Source organism: Mobula birostris, chromosome 5 (genome assembly GCF_030028105.1).
Source record: "Mobula birostris isolate sMobBir1 chromosome 5, sMobBir1.hap1, whole genome shotgun sequence".
Lineage (NCBI taxonomy): Eukaryota > Metazoa > Chordata > Chondrichthyes > Myliobatiformes > Myliobatidae > Mobula > Mobula birostris.
Genome location: NC_092374.1, coordinates 11,797,971 through 11,817,606, shown reverse-complemented (window position 1 = coordinate 11,817,606; position 19,636 = coordinate 11,797,971). Strand labels below are relative to the sequence as shown.

At 46.5% G+C, this 19,636-nt stretch overlaps 1 protein-coding gene across 2 annotated transcripts in view; it reads left to right on the top strand.

Moving 5' to 3' along the window:
* Positions 1-1,402: 1,402 nt before the first annotated feature.
* The window catches only part of lrpap1 (low density lipoprotein receptor-related protein associated protein 1), a 32,303-nt gene continuing 14,069 nt past the window's right edge, over positions 1,403-19,636 (top strand). For both annotated transcript variants that reach the window (XM_072257620.1, XM_072257619.1), the window contains exons 1-4: positions 1,403-1,621; positions 7,533-7,677; positions 9,131-9,258; positions 13,080-13,200. In XM_072257620.1, the coding sequence (XP_072113721.1) occupies positions 1,448-1,621; positions 7,533-7,677; positions 9,131-9,258; positions 13,080-13,200 (568 nt within the window). In that variant the 5' untranslated portion in view covers positions 1,403-1,447. The remainder of the gene's footprint in view (positions 1,622-7,532; positions 7,678-9,130; positions 9,259-13,079; positions 13,201-19,636) is intronic.

The window sequence follows — 19,636 nt, the reverse complement described above, 5'->3', positions numbered from 1 at the left end:
GGGTAGGGTCACCCATGTCAAACAGGTCCAAGGGTAGAAACCAGACTAAGAGTGGTCCATCAGTCCTCCAAGTTCAAGGGCTAACAACCCTGACTGGTCAAACAAAATTTTTATGGAAACAGCAATGAAGAATCCTTGTACATCTGAGTGTGATGGTATTCCTGAGTCTCCATTCAGGACTTGTATGGCTGACAGTAGTGAAAACCGAGAGGAAGCTACTAACTCAATGAAGGAAGTCCAGAACACCGCCAAGGTTGGAGAGCCTTGATCGCTGCCCTAAACACCAGCAGGCATTAGGCCCACTGACATAAATGCCACACTAATTACAGTATATATTATGCTCTCCACATTCCCATCGACTCCTCCAAGATCTATCAATTCCCCATGTACAAGGATATACTGTGGTTACGGTGCATTTGGGAGTGTTGTGTGCAGTTCTGGTTCTCCATTACAGGAGGGATGTGAAGGCTTTGAAGAGGGTGCAGAAGAGATTTACCAGGATGCTGCTTGGGTTAGAGAGCACTGTATTAGCTATAAAGAAAAGTTGGACAGACTTGAGTTGTTTTAAGACCATGAGATATTTAAGATATAGGAGCAGAATTGTGCCATTCTGCAATTGAGACTGCTCTTGATGGCTGATTTATTAACCCACTCAACCCCATTCTCTCCATAACCTCTAACACAAATCGACTATTTTAAATGACTTGGCCTCCGTAGCCAACTGTGGCAATAAATTCCACAGATTCACCACCTTTTTCTTTGGAGTGTTGCAAGCTGAGTGGACACCTGATAGAAATTTACGAAATTGTGAGAAGCATGGGGAGGGTAGACAGCCAGAATCTTTATCCTGGGCTGGGTCTGTAAAACACTAGAGAGCATATGTTTGAGACCGTAAGACATCGGAGCAGAATTAAGCCATTCGGCCCTTCGAGGTGTGCGGGTCTAAGATTTTTCCACAGAGAGTGATTGGCGCATGGAATGCAGTGCCAGGATTTCTAGTGGAAGTAGACACGATAGTGGCAGCTGTTAGACACAGGAATATGTAGAGAACGAAGAGATGGGGATCATTTGTTACAGTCAGATGGGATTAGTTTAATTTGGCATCATCGTCAGCACAAATGAAGGGTCTGTTCCCATGCTGTGTTGTTCTATGTTACAGTAGATAATCAATTTATCAATCTTACTGGTGCTGCCCATTGCGCGATGTTCGTCTCCCGGGTCTGTGGTAACCCCAGGGCTGGAGATGAATCTCCAAGGACCCACTGGTCAAAGTAGATGTTGGAGGTACAATATCCACCCTCACCTCTTGGTGTCGCTGTCTGACAGCGCAAGACGCAATGGGAATTGTAGTTCCAGGAGTAGCCCAGCAAGCTTTGCGATCATCGGACGCATGCGTATTGTCTTGGGGTGCCGGTTGCCGTGGTGACGGAAGGGGAGACGGGGAGCGATGGCGGTGACTTTGCTGCGGTGGATGCTGCTGGCGGGCGGATTAATGGTGGTCCGGCCGCAGGCGGCCGGGAAGTACTCTCGCTACAAGAACGAGGAGGCAGCCGCGGCGGGGAAGACGGGGAACGAATTTAGAATTGCCAAACTCAACCAGGTTTGGGACAAGGCGCAGCGGGTGAGTGAGGGCCGGGGGAGGTGTGCAGGATGGGGATAAGGGGTGATTGAGGGCCGGGGGTGAAATGCAGGCCAGGGGCTGGGAGTGTATGGGGGAGGGGTGAGTGAAGTGTTGGGGAGGGTTGGGTGATGTGGGTCTATGAGGGAAGTTCAAAGTTGGCTGGATGGGGGAGGGGAGTATTAGGAGGAATGAGGGCAGTCTGAGGGCTGGGGAGTGGGCTGGAAGAGGGAGGCTTGGTGGGGTGAATGAGGATGGTGTAAGGGGAGAAATGAGTGCTGTGGGAGGGAAGAGAGTGTCTGATGTACTTAGGACTGTTTCCTCCTGCATTGCCCAGATGTGTTTAACCACTGACCCTCTGAGTTTTAATTCTGAGTGTTTCCTGTGCGTCAGCAACTTGTGACTAAATCTGCGAAGTCCGCAGGAATAGGTCTACTCAAAGTGATCAAATCTCAGTATTTCAAACACTGTTTTCACTGGAGGTGGGAGATTGGACACTGCTGTTGGCTGTCATTCCTGGGTGAGTTTGACAGCTTATGTATTACTGATTTATGGAGCCAGTGAAGTTCAGAATCACTGAATTAAATCATGAAATGTGTTGTTTCGTGTGAGCAGTGCAGGCATAACAGATTACTGTAATTACAATATTTTTAAAAAGTAGTGCGAAAGAGGGCTGGAGAGGTTTTATTTATTTGGAGATAGTGTGGAGCCACACCACCAGCAACCCCCAATTTAACCCCAGCCTGATCACAGGACAGTTCACAATGACCAATTAACCCACTAACCTAGCTGTATGTTTTTGGACTGTGGGAGGAAACTGGAGCACCCAGGGGAAACCCAAACATTTCATGAGGAGAATGTGCTAACCCCTTACAGAGGACACTGGAATTGAACCCTGAACTCCAACACCCCAAGCTGTAATAACATTGTGCTAACCACTACCCTACCATGGTGTTGTGTTCATGTGTGTAATGAAAATTGTTTTCAGACTTGTTCCGTATTTTTTGATTCAACTCGGGGCATCCGCAGATATATTCACAAACAAAGGAGACACTGCACATGTGATCAGGGCCACCAGTAAACACTTTTAGAACTAGCACAAACACAATTCAGAAAGAAAAACAGATGTCTACAGTATTAGCAGTACAGAAATCAAAACAATACTTATCCACTAAACCTGCTGATTTGCAGAATGTCAACAAACTTCATGCAGCCTTTCCCACTTTCTAGACTCTAAACTCTTACTCGACATACTTGTCTGCCTTCTCCAGCTTGTAGCATTAGCACCAGTCATGACTTAGTCAAAGACAAAGCTCGTTCTTCTCTAAATCTAACTTGCAAAGGAATTGACCCTTTTTATATCCTTCAAAACCTCTCACACTAGCACTTTTCCATCGCTAAATGGTACCAGCCTCCCCACCCCGCCCAACTTTATCTCTTATGACCTCTAGCCCAGACAAACATATTTTCACTATTATCCACTATTATGGCTGCAGACTTGAACTCCCTTGAATTTGTCACAACATTTAGTGGACTAGTTCTCTTGTACTTTTTCAAAACAATCCTATTCCGAGCTAACACCATTTTGTCTTAGAGACTTCCATTTATTTTAGCATGTACCAAGGAGGAATCACATTTAGCTCTTTCCTTGTAATATGTTCATGGACCATTCAGAAATCTGATGGCAGTGGGGAAGAAACTGTTTCTAGAACATAGGATGTGGGTCTTCTGTCTCCCGTACCTCCTCCCTGATGGTAGTGATAAGGAGGCAGCTTGTCTCAGATGGTGAGGGTCCTTCATGATAGATGCTGCCTTTTTGGGGCACTGCCTTTTGAAGATGTCTTTGATGTTCAGGAGGCTTGTCACCATGATGGAAATCCACTCCCACTGCTCCCCCTCTAATCTCTGCTGCCTTCTACTCTTTGTGCTCTTCACCTATCATTTTCCAGAAACGTCGACTGTTTACTCTTTACCATAGATGCTGCTTGACTGCTGAGTTCCTCCAGCATTTTGTATGTATCGCCTTGGACTTCCAGCATCTGCAGATTTTCTTTTTATTATGATTTACTACTCCACTGCGAAGTCACTTCAAAGGATGCCTACCCTGAAGAAGTTTACATCTTTCCTTCGATGGGATTTCAGTGAAACCCTCTCTCACTGCTTCCCCTGTGTGATATCTGCTGCCCTCCACCTCTTCAGTCATGTGATCTTCACCTATCACCATCCAACCAGCCTCTTTCTGCTCTTCCCCCGCACCCCCCACCATTTAATTCTGGCATCTTCCCCCTTTCCTCTCAGTGCTGAAGAAGGGCCTCAGCCCGAAACATCGACTGTTAACTCTTTTCCATAGATGCTGCCTGACCTGTTGAGTTCCTCCAGTGTTTTAAGTGTGGACTGGGATATGTCGCTTTCTGGCAGAGTTGTACTTGGTTATTGGGAGGCCTTCAAAAGTGAAATTGAGAGTGCAAAGTTTGTATATTTCAGTCAGAATTAAAGACCAGGGTAACAGCTTTTAAGAACCTTGGTTTTTGAGAGATATTGAGGCCCTGGCTGAGAAAAAGCAGGTGCTTGACAGGTATAGGCAGGCAGGAGCAAATGAGGTACTTGAGTATAAGAAATGCAAGAATGCACTTAAGAAGGAAATCAGGAAGGCTAAAAGAAGCATGGTTGGTCTAGCAGACAAGGTGAAGGAGAGTCCTAAGAGCTTCTATAGATATATAAAGAGCAAAAGGATTGCAAAGCACAAAATTGGTCCTCTGGAAGATCAAAGTGGTAATATCTGTGCATGGAGCCGATAGAGATGGTAGAGATCTTAAATGGATTTTTTGCCTCTGTGTTTATTTGGGTGATGGACACCGAGTGTATAGATGTGGGGCAATGCAGCAGTGATGTTATGGACCCTATAAAGTCTACAGGGGAGGAGGTGTTTGCTTTCTTGATGCAAATTAGGGTTCATAAATCCCCAGAACCTGTGAGAGGCTAGTGCAAAAATTGTAGGGGCCCTAGCAGAAATATTTAAAACATCCCTAGCCATGGCCGAGGTGCTGGAATATTGGAGGGCAGCTAATATTCCATTGTTTAAAAAAGGCTCTAAGGATAAGGTGGGAAAGTATGGGCCAGCGAGCCTGACATCAGTAGTGTGTCAGTCATTGGTAGATATTATAAAGGACCGGATATTTGGATAGACAGGAACTGATTAGGGATAGCCAACATGGCTTTGTGCGTGGTAGGTCATGTTTAACCAATCTTACAGAGTTTTTCAAGGAAGTTACCAGGAAAGTTGATGAAGGCAAGGCAATGGATATTGTCTACATGGACTTTAGCAAGGCCTTTGACAAGGTCCCTCACGAGAGGTTAGTCAAGAAGGTTTAGTCACTTGGCATTCAAGAAGAGGTGGTAAATTAGATTAGACATTGGCTTCGCGTATGACGCCAGAGAGTGGTTGTAAATGGTTGCCTGTATGAGTGGAGACCTGTGTGCTGCAGGGATCCATCCTGGGTCTGTTGTTTATCATCTGTATCAGTGATCTGGATGATGATGTGTGTTATACCCTGGTTTAAGGCTGTGCTTTATTTTATTAATATAGTTATGAGTGTTTTATTTTCCTTAGATTTTCTCAAAATGCAATTAATGTTCTTTTGGTTACATTATACAATCAAGTATTTAATTTTTGTTGTTTAAACTTTTAAAAATTGTTGATTAATAAGTTAGGGTTGTTGAATTAGCCAATAGGATTTGGCTTGGGAGCATTCTAGAGAGAGTATGGGATCGAAGAAGGAGATAGAAGGAAAATGGAAACAGACGATAATCATGGTAGAACATGGTGAAACGCTCACAGAACCCATTTGATAGGACAGATACCACTGTCAGAAAATCCTCGTGCAGACAATGGTCTCACGGAGAATGTGCGGATAACTTGTAGTTAGCACATGACCTTGGAGAAAGTTCAATGCCTTGTCCTAGGTTTTGTATAGATATTTATTTATGTTTCATTTGGTCTGGGTTTTCAGTCAGAATTCTTCTGTACCATGAGTAAATTAAGTGAAGCAAGCCAGATTACACAACATGTTATTGACTAATATATATATATGATGGTCCTTTTTTAAAATTTTGTGATATTTAGTATTATTGTCTTTGTTATAGTTTAAAATAGTTTGTCAGTACAATTTCAATTTAAGTTTATACTGGTGTAAATTATTGCTTCCTGGTGAACAGTAAATTTGCATGGGTGTGTCAGTGTTCATACAGGTAACAGTCCTACTTTCCCTTTAAAAGACATTCAAATTGTTATGTTTTATGCTTATCTGAATCATATTTACTCTAGCCATGTTTATTTTGGAAATTACTTTTTTGTTATTATTCCCCATGCATTGTTGAGTAATGTTGCTATTAGCTTGTATTCCCAGAAATAGCTAACTCATTTCGAGCTTATGGTGAGAGGGTTACATGTGACAAACTGGATCAGCAAATCTGAGGATGACTCCAAGATTGGGGGTGTAGCGATCAGCGAGGAAGACTATCAAAACTTGCATTGAGATCCTGACCAGCTGGAAAAATGGCAGATAGAATTTAATGAAGACAAATATGAGGTGTTGTACTTTGGATAGATCTTAAATGTTGAGCATTAGGGCACTGAGGAGTGCAGTAGAACAAAGGGATCTGGGAATACAGATCCATAATTCCTTGAAAGTGTCATCACAGGTAGATAGGGTTGTGAAGAAAAATTTACATGGATGTTCCCAGGACTTGAGGACTTGAATTATAGGGAAAAGTTGAATCAGTTAGGAATTTATTTCGCTAAAAAGTAGAAGATTGAGAGGCAATTTGATAGAGGTATACAAAATTGTGAGGGGCATAGATAGGGTAATTGCAAGTAAGCTTTTTTCACTGAGGTTAAGTGGTACTAGAGATCATGGGTTCAGGGTGATAGATGAAATGTTTAAGAGGAACATAAAAGAGAATTTCTTCACTCAGTGTGTGGAGCAAGCTTCCAGTGGAAGTGGTGGATATGACATCGATTTGGATGCGATGGGTATGGACAGCTGTGATCTGGGTATAAGTCGATGGGACTAGGCAAGTTTGATTCAGCACAGACTAGATGGGCTGAATGACCTGCTTCTGTGCTGTAATGTTCTATGACTTTTGGTTAATATTTTAAAAGTTTAACCCAGGTCCTTAATTTTTTGTAGTATTTATTATTAACTAGAGTCTTGCTTTGTTTAACATTACTGGTGTAATTTACCTGGTAGCTGGACATTGTTCTGCTTGACTGCAGACTTAGTAGGATTTTCTCTTAACTACAGTTTGTCTTTATCTCCTGATTGTTTGTCCTGTGGATTAATATGCAACACTCTATATGTCATTATACCTTGTGACATTTCCAGTACGTGAATTTTTTGGCAGTGCTTGGCCCTCAGAATTCAATCTCAGTTCCCAGAGTGTTTTCCCTTTGCTGCTGTTGGAATTTGATATTTTTGATACAACGTTCTTTTGGATGTCAAGAATGAAGCATAAAACCTGTTACTTGAAGATCGTTTTATTAAGTGCTAGGAGAACAAAGGAGTTAAAAATGGTGAGTAGCAAGATTCTAATAGTGATGTCAAGAAGGAACAAAAAGAAAAAAGAAAAAGCGGCAAGTCAATGTGCTCTTCTGAAACCATTGATAACAGACATTCCATTCATATTTGTAGATGGGAGTTAACCTATCAGATATCCCCTGGTCAAATAATGCAATATCTAAGAAACTTACAGAATAACGCAAAGAATAGTAACTACTAGAAAACACACAATTGCATAGGTATTAATATAAAATACCGGCTGGCAAACTACTGAGAAAGTAACAACTGTACAGTTTAATCCAACATTGCTTTGGAATCACCTTACAACAATCATGTTCCCCTGTTTCTTTCTGCAGCTCCAGATATCTCCAGTAAAACTGGCTGAGCTTCACAGTGACTTGAAGATCCAGGAGAAAGATGAACTGCACTGGAAGAAGTTAAAGGTCGATGGTCTCGATGAAGATGGTGAGAAGGAAGCAAGGCTGCGTCAAAACCTTAATGGTAATCCCTCGACATTCATTTTGGTTTCAAACAGACTCTCTCCCTCCCCACATCCATAGCCATTAAGCATAAGACGACAAGTATTTTGCATGGGTTTGCTCTGAAGCAAAAAGGAATATTTGCATGGATTTGCCCTGGAACAAAAAGGAATATTTACATTTTTCATAATCTCTGGATGCCCAAAGAGCTTTTCAGTCAGTGAAATGTTGTCAGTGATGTACTTAAAGAGATATGTTAACCAGTTTTTGCACTGTTCTTTGAGGGATGAATATCAGTCAGGACACTGACAATACCCCACTGGCCCTTGTGATTCTGTGCATTTATCTGAATAGGCAAAGGGGTAGGTCAGTATGATGACTCCTCTGGAACATAGAATCGTACTGCACAGACCAGTCACTTTGGCCTACAACGTGTCACAGTAGTGTAGTGGTTAGCGTGACGCTATTTCAGCTTGGGGCGAGAGAGTTCAGAATTAAATACCAGTGCCATCTGCATGGAGCTTATACGTTCTCCCCGTGTCAGGGTGGATTTCTTCCAGGTGGTTTGGTTTCCTTCCACAATCCACAATTGGTTAATTGGTCTTTGTAAATTGCCCTGTGATTAGGCTGGGTTAAATAAGTGGGATGCTGGGTGGCACGGCTCGTTGGGCCAGAAGGATCCGTACTGAATCTCTTTTTTAAAAAGTGTAACATCCTGCCTTGGCATCTTGACTAAAGAAAGAAGCATGCCATACACCATCTCACAGCTCTTTCAACCTGTGCAGCCACTTTTAGGGAGCCGCGTTCCTGGACCCCAAAATGACTTTGTCCATCAATGATGGTAAAGATTTGAAGATGGCATACCAAGCAATATAGTGCAATGTCAGTACTTGCTGGATATTTCTGTTGCAGAGGGAGACTGGAACAATATCCATGGACTAATTGTTGCCACAGGCATTGAGCTGCTTCTAATGGTCTGGTCAATAAATTATCATTTATTTCGTTGCTGTTTGTTGTTGTGTACAGATTGGCTACTACGTATTTGTAGCAAGGAACTTTGGGTCTCTAAACATTGTAAAAATTTCAGCATTCAAGCACATTGGTTATGTGTTAACTATTTTATTCTGTTCACTTCTTTACCTCGATCTTGCACGGTAGTTTTTTGACCTCACTTGTACTTTACATGAGGAATGCTGCCATTTTTGCCAGGCTTGACCTGTTGATGCAAGATGTAGTTAAATCTAAAGCTCGGGCAGCTGCTTAGTTCAGGGGCGGTCATTAACTGCCATCCACACCACTGAGCCCATGTCCTACCGCTGAATAAAACTTTGACCACTGGCAATCAGCTTGAAGCTGTATCCTTGTGAATGGGGTAAACATTTTCCTGTTCAGGGCACAGCTAATACAGCTTACAGTTTTTCACATGAAGTAATATAGTTTGATGAGTAACCTCTGCCATTATGTTTTCCTTGCAGTCATCCTCACAAAGTACAAACTTGATGGGCGAAAGGATCCCAAGCCTTCAGAATCAAATTACATCAGAGAATCAGATTCTAAAAATGATGTATTTGATGATCCAAAACTAGAGAAGTTATGGAATAAGGTTGGTATTAAGGTTTCTGAAATAAAAATGAAGCAATATTGATTTAAATTATTAATCACAATTACTGAGGTTGTCATCGTTTATCTAAAGAAGGTCTGCACATTATTACAAAAGAAAAATCCAGCCAGCTATCGGGCTACCCCTCAGAGGTGCATAATGAATAATGTGTTATTGAAGTAAATCCAGATTGATGTCCTTTGCAGAAGGTGGTGACTGAGGGGACATATGGTCTTGAGTTATTGTTAATCACCAGGAAGATCCATTTGGCTTAACTGGTCTAGGATTTTGAACAAGTTTTTTGTCTCTGTGTGTCCAAATGGATTTAGAAGGGACTTAAGTGTAGTGTGACCTGGCAGGTAGTTTGAGTGTAATCTTAAACTACACTCAAAACATTACACTGGATGTAATCTTAACCTCCAGTGCAGTCAGTATGTAGTTTGCACGTGTAGGTTTTCCCCAAGTGCTTTGGTTTCCTCCCATATCCCAAAGACCCTGTTTGATTTTTGTAAATATACACTCATGATTAGGAGGATGACTGAGAATTAGGCCAGGGTTGATGGGCATGAGAAAATGAATCACAAAAAATGAAACTGAGAATGCTTTTGAGAACTGGCAAAGTGTTAGTGGGCCAAATGGCCTTGAGTCATAGAGGAAGTATGAGTATGTGTTGTAATCACCCTGGTCAATACTGGAATGTCTAATTAGCAAATAATCTTTGGAGAATCTTCTACACCAACGTGCCTTCCAAGCTCCTAAAAGCATCTCATCTGTTTGCCTGAGCTATTCGTTTTGTGTTTCATGCCAGATTACCATCAATCCTTGAATAACAGAAACAACAGCAATTCTGCAGATGCTGGAAATTCAAGCAACACACATCAAAGTTGCTGGTGAACGCAGCAGGCCAAGCAGCATCTGTAGGAAGAGGTGCAGTCGACGTTTCAGGCCGAGACCCTTCGTCAGGACTAACTGAAGGAAGAGTGAGTAAGGGATTTGAAAGTTGGAGGGGGAGGGGGAAATCCAAAATGATAGGAGAAGACAGGAGGGGGAGGGATAGAGCCAAGAGCTGGACAGGTGATAGGCAAAAGGGGATACGAAAGGATCATGGGACAGGAGGTCCGGGAAGAAAGACAAGGGGGGGGGGGGACCCAGAGGATGGGCAAGAGGTATATTCAGAGGGACAGAGGGAGAAAAAGGAGAGTGAGAGAAAGAATGTGTGCATAAAAATGAGTAACAGATGGGGTACGAGGGGGAGCTGGGGCCTTAGCAGAAGTTAGAGAAGTCGATGTTCATGCCATCAGGTTGGAGGCTACCCAGACGGAATATGAGGTGTTGTTCCTCCAACCTGAGTGTGGCTTCATCTTTACAGTAGAGGAGGCCGTGGATAGACATGTCAGAATGGGAATGGGATGTGGAATTAAAATGTGTGGCCACTGGGAGATCCTGCTTTCTCTGGCGGACAGAGCGTAGATGTTCAGCAAAGCGGTCTCCCAGTCTGTGTCGGGTCTCACCAATATATAAAAGGCCACATCAGGAGCACTGGACGCAGTATATCGCCCCAGTCGACTCACAGGTGAAGTGTTGCCTCACCTGGAAGGACTGTTTGGGGCCCTGAATGGTGGTAAGGGAGGAAGTGTAAGGGCATGTGTAGCACTTGTTCCACTTACATGGATAAGTGCCAGGAGGGAGATCAGTGGGGAGGGATGGGGGGGACGAATGGACAAGGGAGTTGTGTAGGGAGCGATCCACTTTGCCTCCAACTTTCACCCTGCCCTCAAGTTTACCTGGTCCATTTCCGACACCTCCCTCCCCTTTCTAGATCTTTCTGTCTCTGTCTCTGGAGACAGCTTATCCACTGATGTCTACTATAAGCCTACTGACTCTCACAGCTATCTGGACTATTCCTCTTCTCACCCTGTCTCTTGCAAAAACGCCATCCCCTTCTCGCAATTCCTCCGTCTCCGCCGCATCTGCTCTCAGGATGAGGCTTTTCATTCTAGGACGAGTGAGATGTCTTCCTTTTTTAAAGAAAGGGGCTTCCCTTCCTCCACTATCAACTCTGCTCTTAAACGCATCTCCCCCATTTCACGTACATCTGCTCTCACTCCATCCTCCCGCCACCCCACTCGGAATAGGGTTCCCTTGGTCCTCACCTACCACCCCACCAGCCTCCGGGTCCAACATATTATTCTCCGTAACTTCCGCCACCTCCAATGGGATCCCACCACTAAGCACATCTTTCCCTCCCCCCCTCCCCCCCTGCATTCTGCAGGGATCGCTCCCTATGCGTCTCCCTTGTCCATTCGTCCCCCCCATCCCTCCCCACTGATCTCCCTACTGGCACTTATCCGTGTAAGCGGAACAAGTGCTACACATGCCCTTACACTTCCTCCCTTACCACCATTCAGGGCCCCAAACAGTCCTTCCAGGTGAGGCAACACTTCACCTGTGAGTCGACTGGGGTGATATACTGCGTCCGGTGCTCCCGATGTGGCCTTTTATATATTGGCGAGACCCAACGCGGACTGGGAGACCGCTTTGCTGAACATCTACGCTCTGTCCGCCAGAGAAAGCAGGATCTCCCAGTGGCCACACATTTTAATTCCACATCCCATTCCCATTCTGACATGTCTATCCACGGCCTCCTCTACTGTAAAGATGAAGCCACACTCAGGTTGGAGGAACAACACCTTATATTCTGTCTGGGTAGCCTCCAACCTGATGGCATGAACATCGACTTCTCTAACTTCCGCTAAGGCCCCAGCTCCCCCTCGTACCCCATCTGTTACTCATTTTTATGCACACATTCTTTCTCTCACTCTCCTTTTTCTCCCTCTGTCCCTCTGAATATACCTCTTGCCCATCCTCTGGGTCCCCCCCCACCCTTGTCTTTCTTCCCGGACCTCCTGTCCCATGATCCTCTCGTATCCCCTTTTGCCTATCACCTGTCCAACTCTTGGCTCCATCCCTCCCCCTCCTGTCTTCTTCTATCATTTTGGATCTCCCCCTCCCCCTCCAACTTTCAAATTCCTTACTCACTCTTCCTTCAGTTAGTCCTGACGAAGGGTCTCGGCCTGAAACGTCGACTGCACCTCTTCCTACAGATGCTGCTTGGCCTGCTGCGTTCACCAGCAACTTTGATGTGTGTTGCTTGAATAACAGGTTTCTATTTTGATTTCTTGAATACTTAGCTAGTTTTGCTCTTCATATAAATGGAAGTATGTTCTCTCTGTTTGCTTAAAACCTTTCATAGTTTTTTAAGACAGTCACATCACATTTAGTCTCGTTGTTTAGCCTTTTTACACGTTCCTGCGTAGTTCTATTGCAACAACAAAATGCTGAGTCATACAGCAGGGAAGCCAGTCTACCATGTCCATGCTTCCTGTCTGGTACCTATTTATATTCATCCTATTTTCCAGCTACGTCCTTCTGCTGGTTCCCGATCTGAAATAGCAACCATCTCTCTGCCTGCACTGATGCTGCCCAACACACAGAGTTCCTCCAGCAGTTTATTTCCTTTCTCCAGAAATGAGTTTTAATTTCTCTGTCACAACTGACCATAACTGAAGATGCTGCAGTGTCCAAGAAGGATCAAGCTGGTGATGTTCTGTCGTCTTCCCTCTTCCTTTCCATTCTGATGAGTGATTCTCGGCCCGAATTGCCAACTGTTTATTCCCCTTCGTAGATGCTGCCTGATCTGCTGAGTTCCTGTAGCATTTTGTGCGTTTTAGTTGTGTACACTTAAAAAGCTGATGGGGAGTAAACCTAACATGAGCTTAAACACAGAGTGCAAGTTCACTTTTAACTCTTAGACTTCTTGATAGGCAACAACATCTGGGAAGTTTAATGATGAAGAAGTTGAAAAACTGCGGCGTGAATTTCTCCATCACCAGGACAAGATTGAGGAGTATCACATCCTGAGAGAGACTGTCAGCAGGAGTGAAGGTACTGCAATGAAAACCTGTTTCTGTATTATCAATTGTTTTAGTTATAAACGTAGTCAGGGTCACCCAGCAAGTAGTAATCCTGGATAACTGTAATAAATAAGTAGTGCAGGAAGAGAAGAAAAAAATGTACTGAGGTAGTGTTTATGGGTTCAATGTCCATTCAGAAATCTGATGGCAGAGGGAAAGAAGCTAATCCTGAAACGTTGAGTTTGTACCTTCATGTTTCTATACCTCCCCCGATGGCAGCATTGAGAAGAGGTCATATTCTGGGTATCTCAACACTATGACTACTTTGCACTACAGTGGACTTTTCTTTTGTTCTAATTGTGTTATTTCTTGTATAATTTGAAGTTTTTCTTGTGAATGTTGACTCTCTTATGTTACTGTGATATTGCTGCAAGTAATTGTTTTAATTTTACTTGGTTCAGTTCAATTGACCAAGGCACTTGGAGACAGTTTTTCCAGGATTAACTGAACTTTTCTGTCCATTACCTTAAGATATCTGGAGTTTAGTTTTGATGTGAGATTTAATATTCAAATATTAGAACAAAGAACACCAAGGCAAACCAAGAGAAGTTTTAAAATAGAGCAAGATTTTTTTATACAGTGGAAGACATAGACACAGAATTAGTAGGAGAAATTTAATGAAATGTTTCAATAACCAAAAGCATAATACACAGTGGTACCAAAATAATGTCTATTGAAGTCAATAAAAGATTACCACATACATGAAGTAATGAGCTGAACATACGAACAAAAACATTAAAGGACTAGGAAATAATGCAAAAATAGCATTTAAGTATGTTGCTTTGGCAAATTTTACACTAATTAGTACTACATAGTATGTATCATGTATATGCTGGCAGAAATGGAACATAGCACAAGATATTGCAGTCCCTTTAGCCCTTGATATTGTTCTGACCTTTTAAAGATCTAAGATCAATTTAACTCTTACCTTCCACATAGCCCTCCATTTTTTCTTTCATCCATTTACTTATCTTAAGATTTTCTTGTGTCCTTAATGTATCTGCCTCTACCAACACGCCTGCAGCACGTTCAACACACTCACCACTCAATGCGTAATGCAGAAAAAGCTACCTCTGAATAATGCATAAACTTCCCACCATTTACCTTTAAAATTATGCTTCCATGATTTATTTGTAAGTAAGTTTTTTTAGTGCTATCATCTGATTTGAGTTAATTAAGATGGTGTAGCGGTGTGCTACACACAGCGCTAGAATAACCACACGGAGTCGGTGAGTTAGAGTTGCGTTGAAAGAGATTTATTCAAACTTCGCGGCCTGCTTTAAAGCCTTCCCGTTCCCGCCCTCCCTGGGCAGGATTGCTGTGGGGAATGTATATTCCCAGACCCTTTCTGCGCGCGGGATTTTCCCCCTGCTGGTGAAGATGGCCTGGTGCCCTTTTTGGGGCCGGCCCTCTGCCTGCGCGCGCTGTTGTGAGCCGGTTCGTGTGTGCCAGAAAGTGGGTCGCCACATAACCCCCCCCCAGAACCGGCGATACCTCCCCCAATGTCCACAGTCTGGATCGGCCTCTGGGAGGTCTGCCCCTGCGCCGCGGTGCCTGAGCCTGGACCAGTTGCCCAAGTCCACATGGGCCGGTTTGAGTCGGTCCACCGTGAATACCTCCTCTCTTCCCCCCAATGTCCAGCACGAACGTGGACCCGTTGTTCCTGATCACCTTAAACGGTCCCTCGTAGGGCCGCTGTAGCGGTGCCCGGTGTCCGCCCCGTCGTACAAAAAGAAACTTACAGTTCTGCAGGTCTTTGGGTACGCAGGTCGGGCTCTGTCCGTGCTGTGAAGTGGGTATGGGGGCCAGGTTACCGAGCCTCTCCCGTAGTCTGTCCAGGACTGCTGTGGGTTCTTCCTCTTGCCCCCTTGGGGCTGGTATGAACTCTCCTGGGACGACCAGGGGCGCGCCGTACACCAACTCGGCTGACGAGGTGTGCAGATCCTCCTTGGGTGCCATGCGGATTCCGAGTAGGACCCAGGGAAGTTCGTCCACCCAGTTAGGCCCCTCCAGGCGGGCCATGGGAGCTGATTTCAGGTGACGGTGGAAGCGCTCCACTAGTCCGTTCGACTGTGGGTGGTAGGCAGTTTTGTGTTGTAGCTGGCCATAGCCGACCACAGGCTGGAGGTGAACTGGGCGCCCCTGTCGGAGGTAATGTGGGCCGGTACCCCAAAGCGTGCTACCCAGGTTGCGATCAGTGCTCAGGCACAGGATTCGGAGGTGGTGTCGGTGAGAGGGACTGCCTCTGGCCATCTGGTGAACCAGTCTATCATAGTTAGGAGGTACCACGCTCCTCGCGACACTGGCAGGGGCCCCACGATATCCACATGAATGTGGTCGAACCTCCGGTGGGTGGGTTCGAACCACAGCGGCGGAGCCTTGGTGTGCCGCTGCACCTTGGCCGTTTGGCACTGCATGCACATTTTGGCCCATTCACTGACCTGCTTACGAAGTCCATGCCACACGAACCTGTTGGCGACCAGCCGGACGGTTGTCCTGATGGAGGGGTGCGCTAAGTTGTGAATGGACTCGAAAACCCGCCAGCGCCAGGCTGCTGGGACGACGGGGCGGGGTTGGCCGGTAGCTACGTCACATAGTAGGGTCCTCTCACCTGGGCCTACGAGGAGGTCTTGAAGCTGTAAACCAGAGACTGCAGTCCTGTAACTGGGGATCTCAGTGTCTGCCTGCTGTGCCTCTGCCAGCGCTGCATAGTCCACCCCCTGGGGCAGGGCCTGTATGGTAGGTCTGGAAAGTGCGTCCGCCACGACGTTGTTCTTTCCAGAGACATGCCGGATGTCCGTCGTGTACTCGGAGATGTAGGACAGATGTCGCTGCTGGCGGGACAACCAGGGGTCGGACACCTTAGTGAACGCAAAGGTAAGCGGTTTGTGGTCTGTGAACGCGGTGAAGGGCCTACCTTCTAAGAAGTACCTGAAATGCCGGATTGCCAGGTATAGTGCCAATAGCTCCCGGTCGAAAGCTCTGTATTTGAGTTCGGGTGGTCGTAGGTGTTTGCTGAAGAACGCCAGGGGTTGCCAGCGACCCTCAATGAGTTGTTCCAGCACTCCACCGACCGCTGTGTTGGATGCGTCCACCGTGAGGGCAGTAGGAACGTCCGTTCTGGGGTGCACTAGCATCGCGGCGTTTACTAAGGCTTCTTTGGTTTTAACGAAAGCGGTTGCGGCCTCTTCGTCCCAGGTAATGTCCTCGCCCTTACCCAACATCAGGGTGAACGGGGGCGCATGGTTCGGGCTGCTGAGGGGAGGAAACGGTGGTAAAAATTCACCATACCCACGAATTCCTGCAAGCCTTTGATTGTGTTGGGTCGGGGGAAGTGGCGGACCACGTCTACCTTGGCGGGCAGCGGGGTTGCCCCGTCTTTAGTAATCCTGTGGCCCAGGAAGTCGATGGTGTCGAGTCCGAACTGGCATTTGGCTGGATTGATTGTAAGGCCAAATTCACTCAGGCGGGAGTAGAGCTGGCGGAGGTGGGACAGATGCTCCTGCCGACTACTGCTGGCTATGAGGATGTCGTCCAAATAGATAAATGCAAAGTCCAGGTCGCGTCCCACCGCGTCCATTAGCCGCTGGAAAGTCTGTGCGGCATTCTTTAGACCAAACGGCATTCGGAGGAATTCGAAAAGTCTGAACGGGGTGATAAGTGCTGTTTTGGGGATGTCGTCCGGATGTACAGGGATTTGATGGTATCCCCGGACGAGGTCTACCTTGGAAAAGATCCTTGCGCCGTGTAGGTTTGCTGCGAAGTCTCGAATGTGCGGCACAGGGTAGCGGTCTGGCGTTGTAGCCTCGTTCAGTCTGCGGTAGTCACCGCATGGTCTCCAGCCCCCCATTGCCTTGGGCACCATGTGAAGGGGGGAGGCCCATGGGTTGTCGGACCGTCGTATGATCCCTAATTCCTCCATCTTCTTGAACTCCTCCTTCGCCAGTCGGAGCTTGTCCGGGGGAAGCCTTCGAGCACAGGCGTGGAGGGGTGGTCCCTAGGTCGGGATGTGGTGCTGTACTCCGTGTCTGGGCATGGCTGCCGTGAACTGCGGTGTCAGTACTGATGGGAAATCCACCAGGACCCTGGTGAATTCATCGTTGGACAGCGTGATGGAGTCCAGGTGTGGGGCTGGCAACTGTGCTTCACCCAGGGAGAACGTTTGAAAAGTCTTGGCGTGGACTAATCGCTTCCCTTGCAGGTCGACCAGCAGGCTGTGGGCTCGTAGAAAATCTGCCCCCAGCAGTGGTTGGGCCACGGCGGCCAGTGTGAAGTCCCACGTGAACCGGCTGGAGCTGAACTGTAGCCGCACCACGCGGGTGCCGTAGGTTCATATTGTGCTGCCATTAGCGGCCCTCAGGGTGGGTCCCGGTTCTCTGTTGTGGGTGTCGTAACTCGTTGGAGGTAAGACGCTGATCTCCGCTCCGGTGTCGACCAAAAAGCGGCGTCCCGACTGCTTGTCCCAGACATACAGGAGGCTGTCCTGATGGCCAGCCGCTGTAGCCATCAGCGGCGGTTGGTCCTGGCGTTTCCCGGGAATTTGCAGGGTGGTCTGCAGCGGCGGGCCTCTGTGCCCCACCGCTGGTGGTAGAAACACCATTGTTCGTTGGGTTCCTCACTCCCGTCGCCGGGTTTTGTAGGCTCTGCTGCCGGGCCTGGTCTGGTCTGTCGTTGGGCACACGGCTTGGTGATCTGTGCGACAGATGCCCCTCTCTCTTTCCTGGCATTCCACAGCACATCTGCTCGGGCCGCCACCTCCCGGAGGTTGCTGAAATCTGCGTCGGACAGCAGCAGGCATATGTCCTCGGGCAGTTGCTCTAGGAACGCCTGCTCAAACATGAGGCAGGGTTTGTGTCCTTCAGCCAGGGCCAGCATCTCGTTCATTAATGCTGACGGCGGCCTGTCTCCCAAACCATCCAGGTGCATTAAGCGGCGTGCTCGTTCGCGCCGTGAGAGTCCGAAAGTCCTTATGAGCGGGGCTTTGAATGCTGTGTATTTGCCGTCCTCCGGGGGCGACTGTATAAACTCCTCAACTTGTGCAGCAGTCTCCTGGTCGAGTGAGCTCAGCACGTAGTAGTAGCGAGTGGACTCCGCGGTTATCTTGCCGAATGTGGAATTGTGCTTCTGCTTGTTCGAACCATAATTGGGGTCGCAGCGTCCAGAAGCTTGGCAGTTTTAATGAAACTGCGTGAACAGATGCAGCGTCGGTCATCTCTGGTCCAAATATCGTTTGGGCCGTCGGGGTCGCCAATTGTAGCGGTGTGCTGCACACAGCGCTAGAATAACCACACGGAGTCGGTGAATTAGAGTTGCAATGTAAGAGATTTATTCAAACTTCGCGGCCTGCTTTAAAGCCTTCCCGTTCCCCGCCCTCCCTGGGCGGGATTGCTGTGGGGAATGCATATTCCCAGACCCTTTCTGCGTGCGGGATTTTCCCCCTGCTGGTGAAGATGGCCTGGCGCCCTTTTTGGGGCCGGCCCTCTGCCTGAGCGCGCTGTTGTGGGCCGGTTCGTGTGTGCCAGAAAGTGGGTCGCCACAATGGTTTCTTTCTAATTCTTGTTTAAATGGATTTGAGTTGGTGGATTGATGTTTTTCTTTTATGGAAGCTTGTATGGCGTATAGCTCCGGGGTTGTGCTCCCAATGGATTTTTTTCCTTTTTTTTGTTGGCAGGGGTTTTTTTTGTTTTAGTTAGTAGGGATTTTTTTTTTCCCTTAAAAAATATTCTTAACACTTTATTTTTTCTTATTATTGATATATTGTTTAGCTTTGTTAATCAGTTATTAGATTAGATTATGAGGACACGCAGTCTTCTTTTATTGTCATTTAGTAATGTATGCATTAAGAAATGATACAATATTCCTCCGGTGTGATATCACAGAAACACAGAACAGACCAAGACTGAAAAACTGACAAAAACCACATAATTATAACATATAGTTGCAACAGTGCAACAATACCATAACTTGATGAAGAACAGGCCATGGGCACAGTAAAAAAGTTCAAAGTCTCTCGAAAACCCCACATCTCATGCAGATGGGAGAAGGAAGAAAACTCTCCCTGCCACGCCCAACCACAGTGTTTCCCTGAGTCGTCTGAAAACTTCAAGCCTCCGACCAGCCCTCCGACACCGTGTACCGAGCACCATCTCTGCCGAACGCTTCAACCCCAGCATCGGTCGCCAGCAACAGGCAAAGCCGGGGATTTTGGGGCCTTCCCACCAGAGATTCTCGATCACACAGTAGCAGTGGCAGTGAACGGGGCATTTCAGAAGTTTCTCCAGATGTTCCTCTGTGCTTCTCACGTCTGTCTCCATCAAATCAGAATTGTGCATGGCATCCTACTTACAAATACGATATCATTTCACTGGAGAGCTGCGCGCGCTGCGTCGCGTCGCCATCTTCTCCTC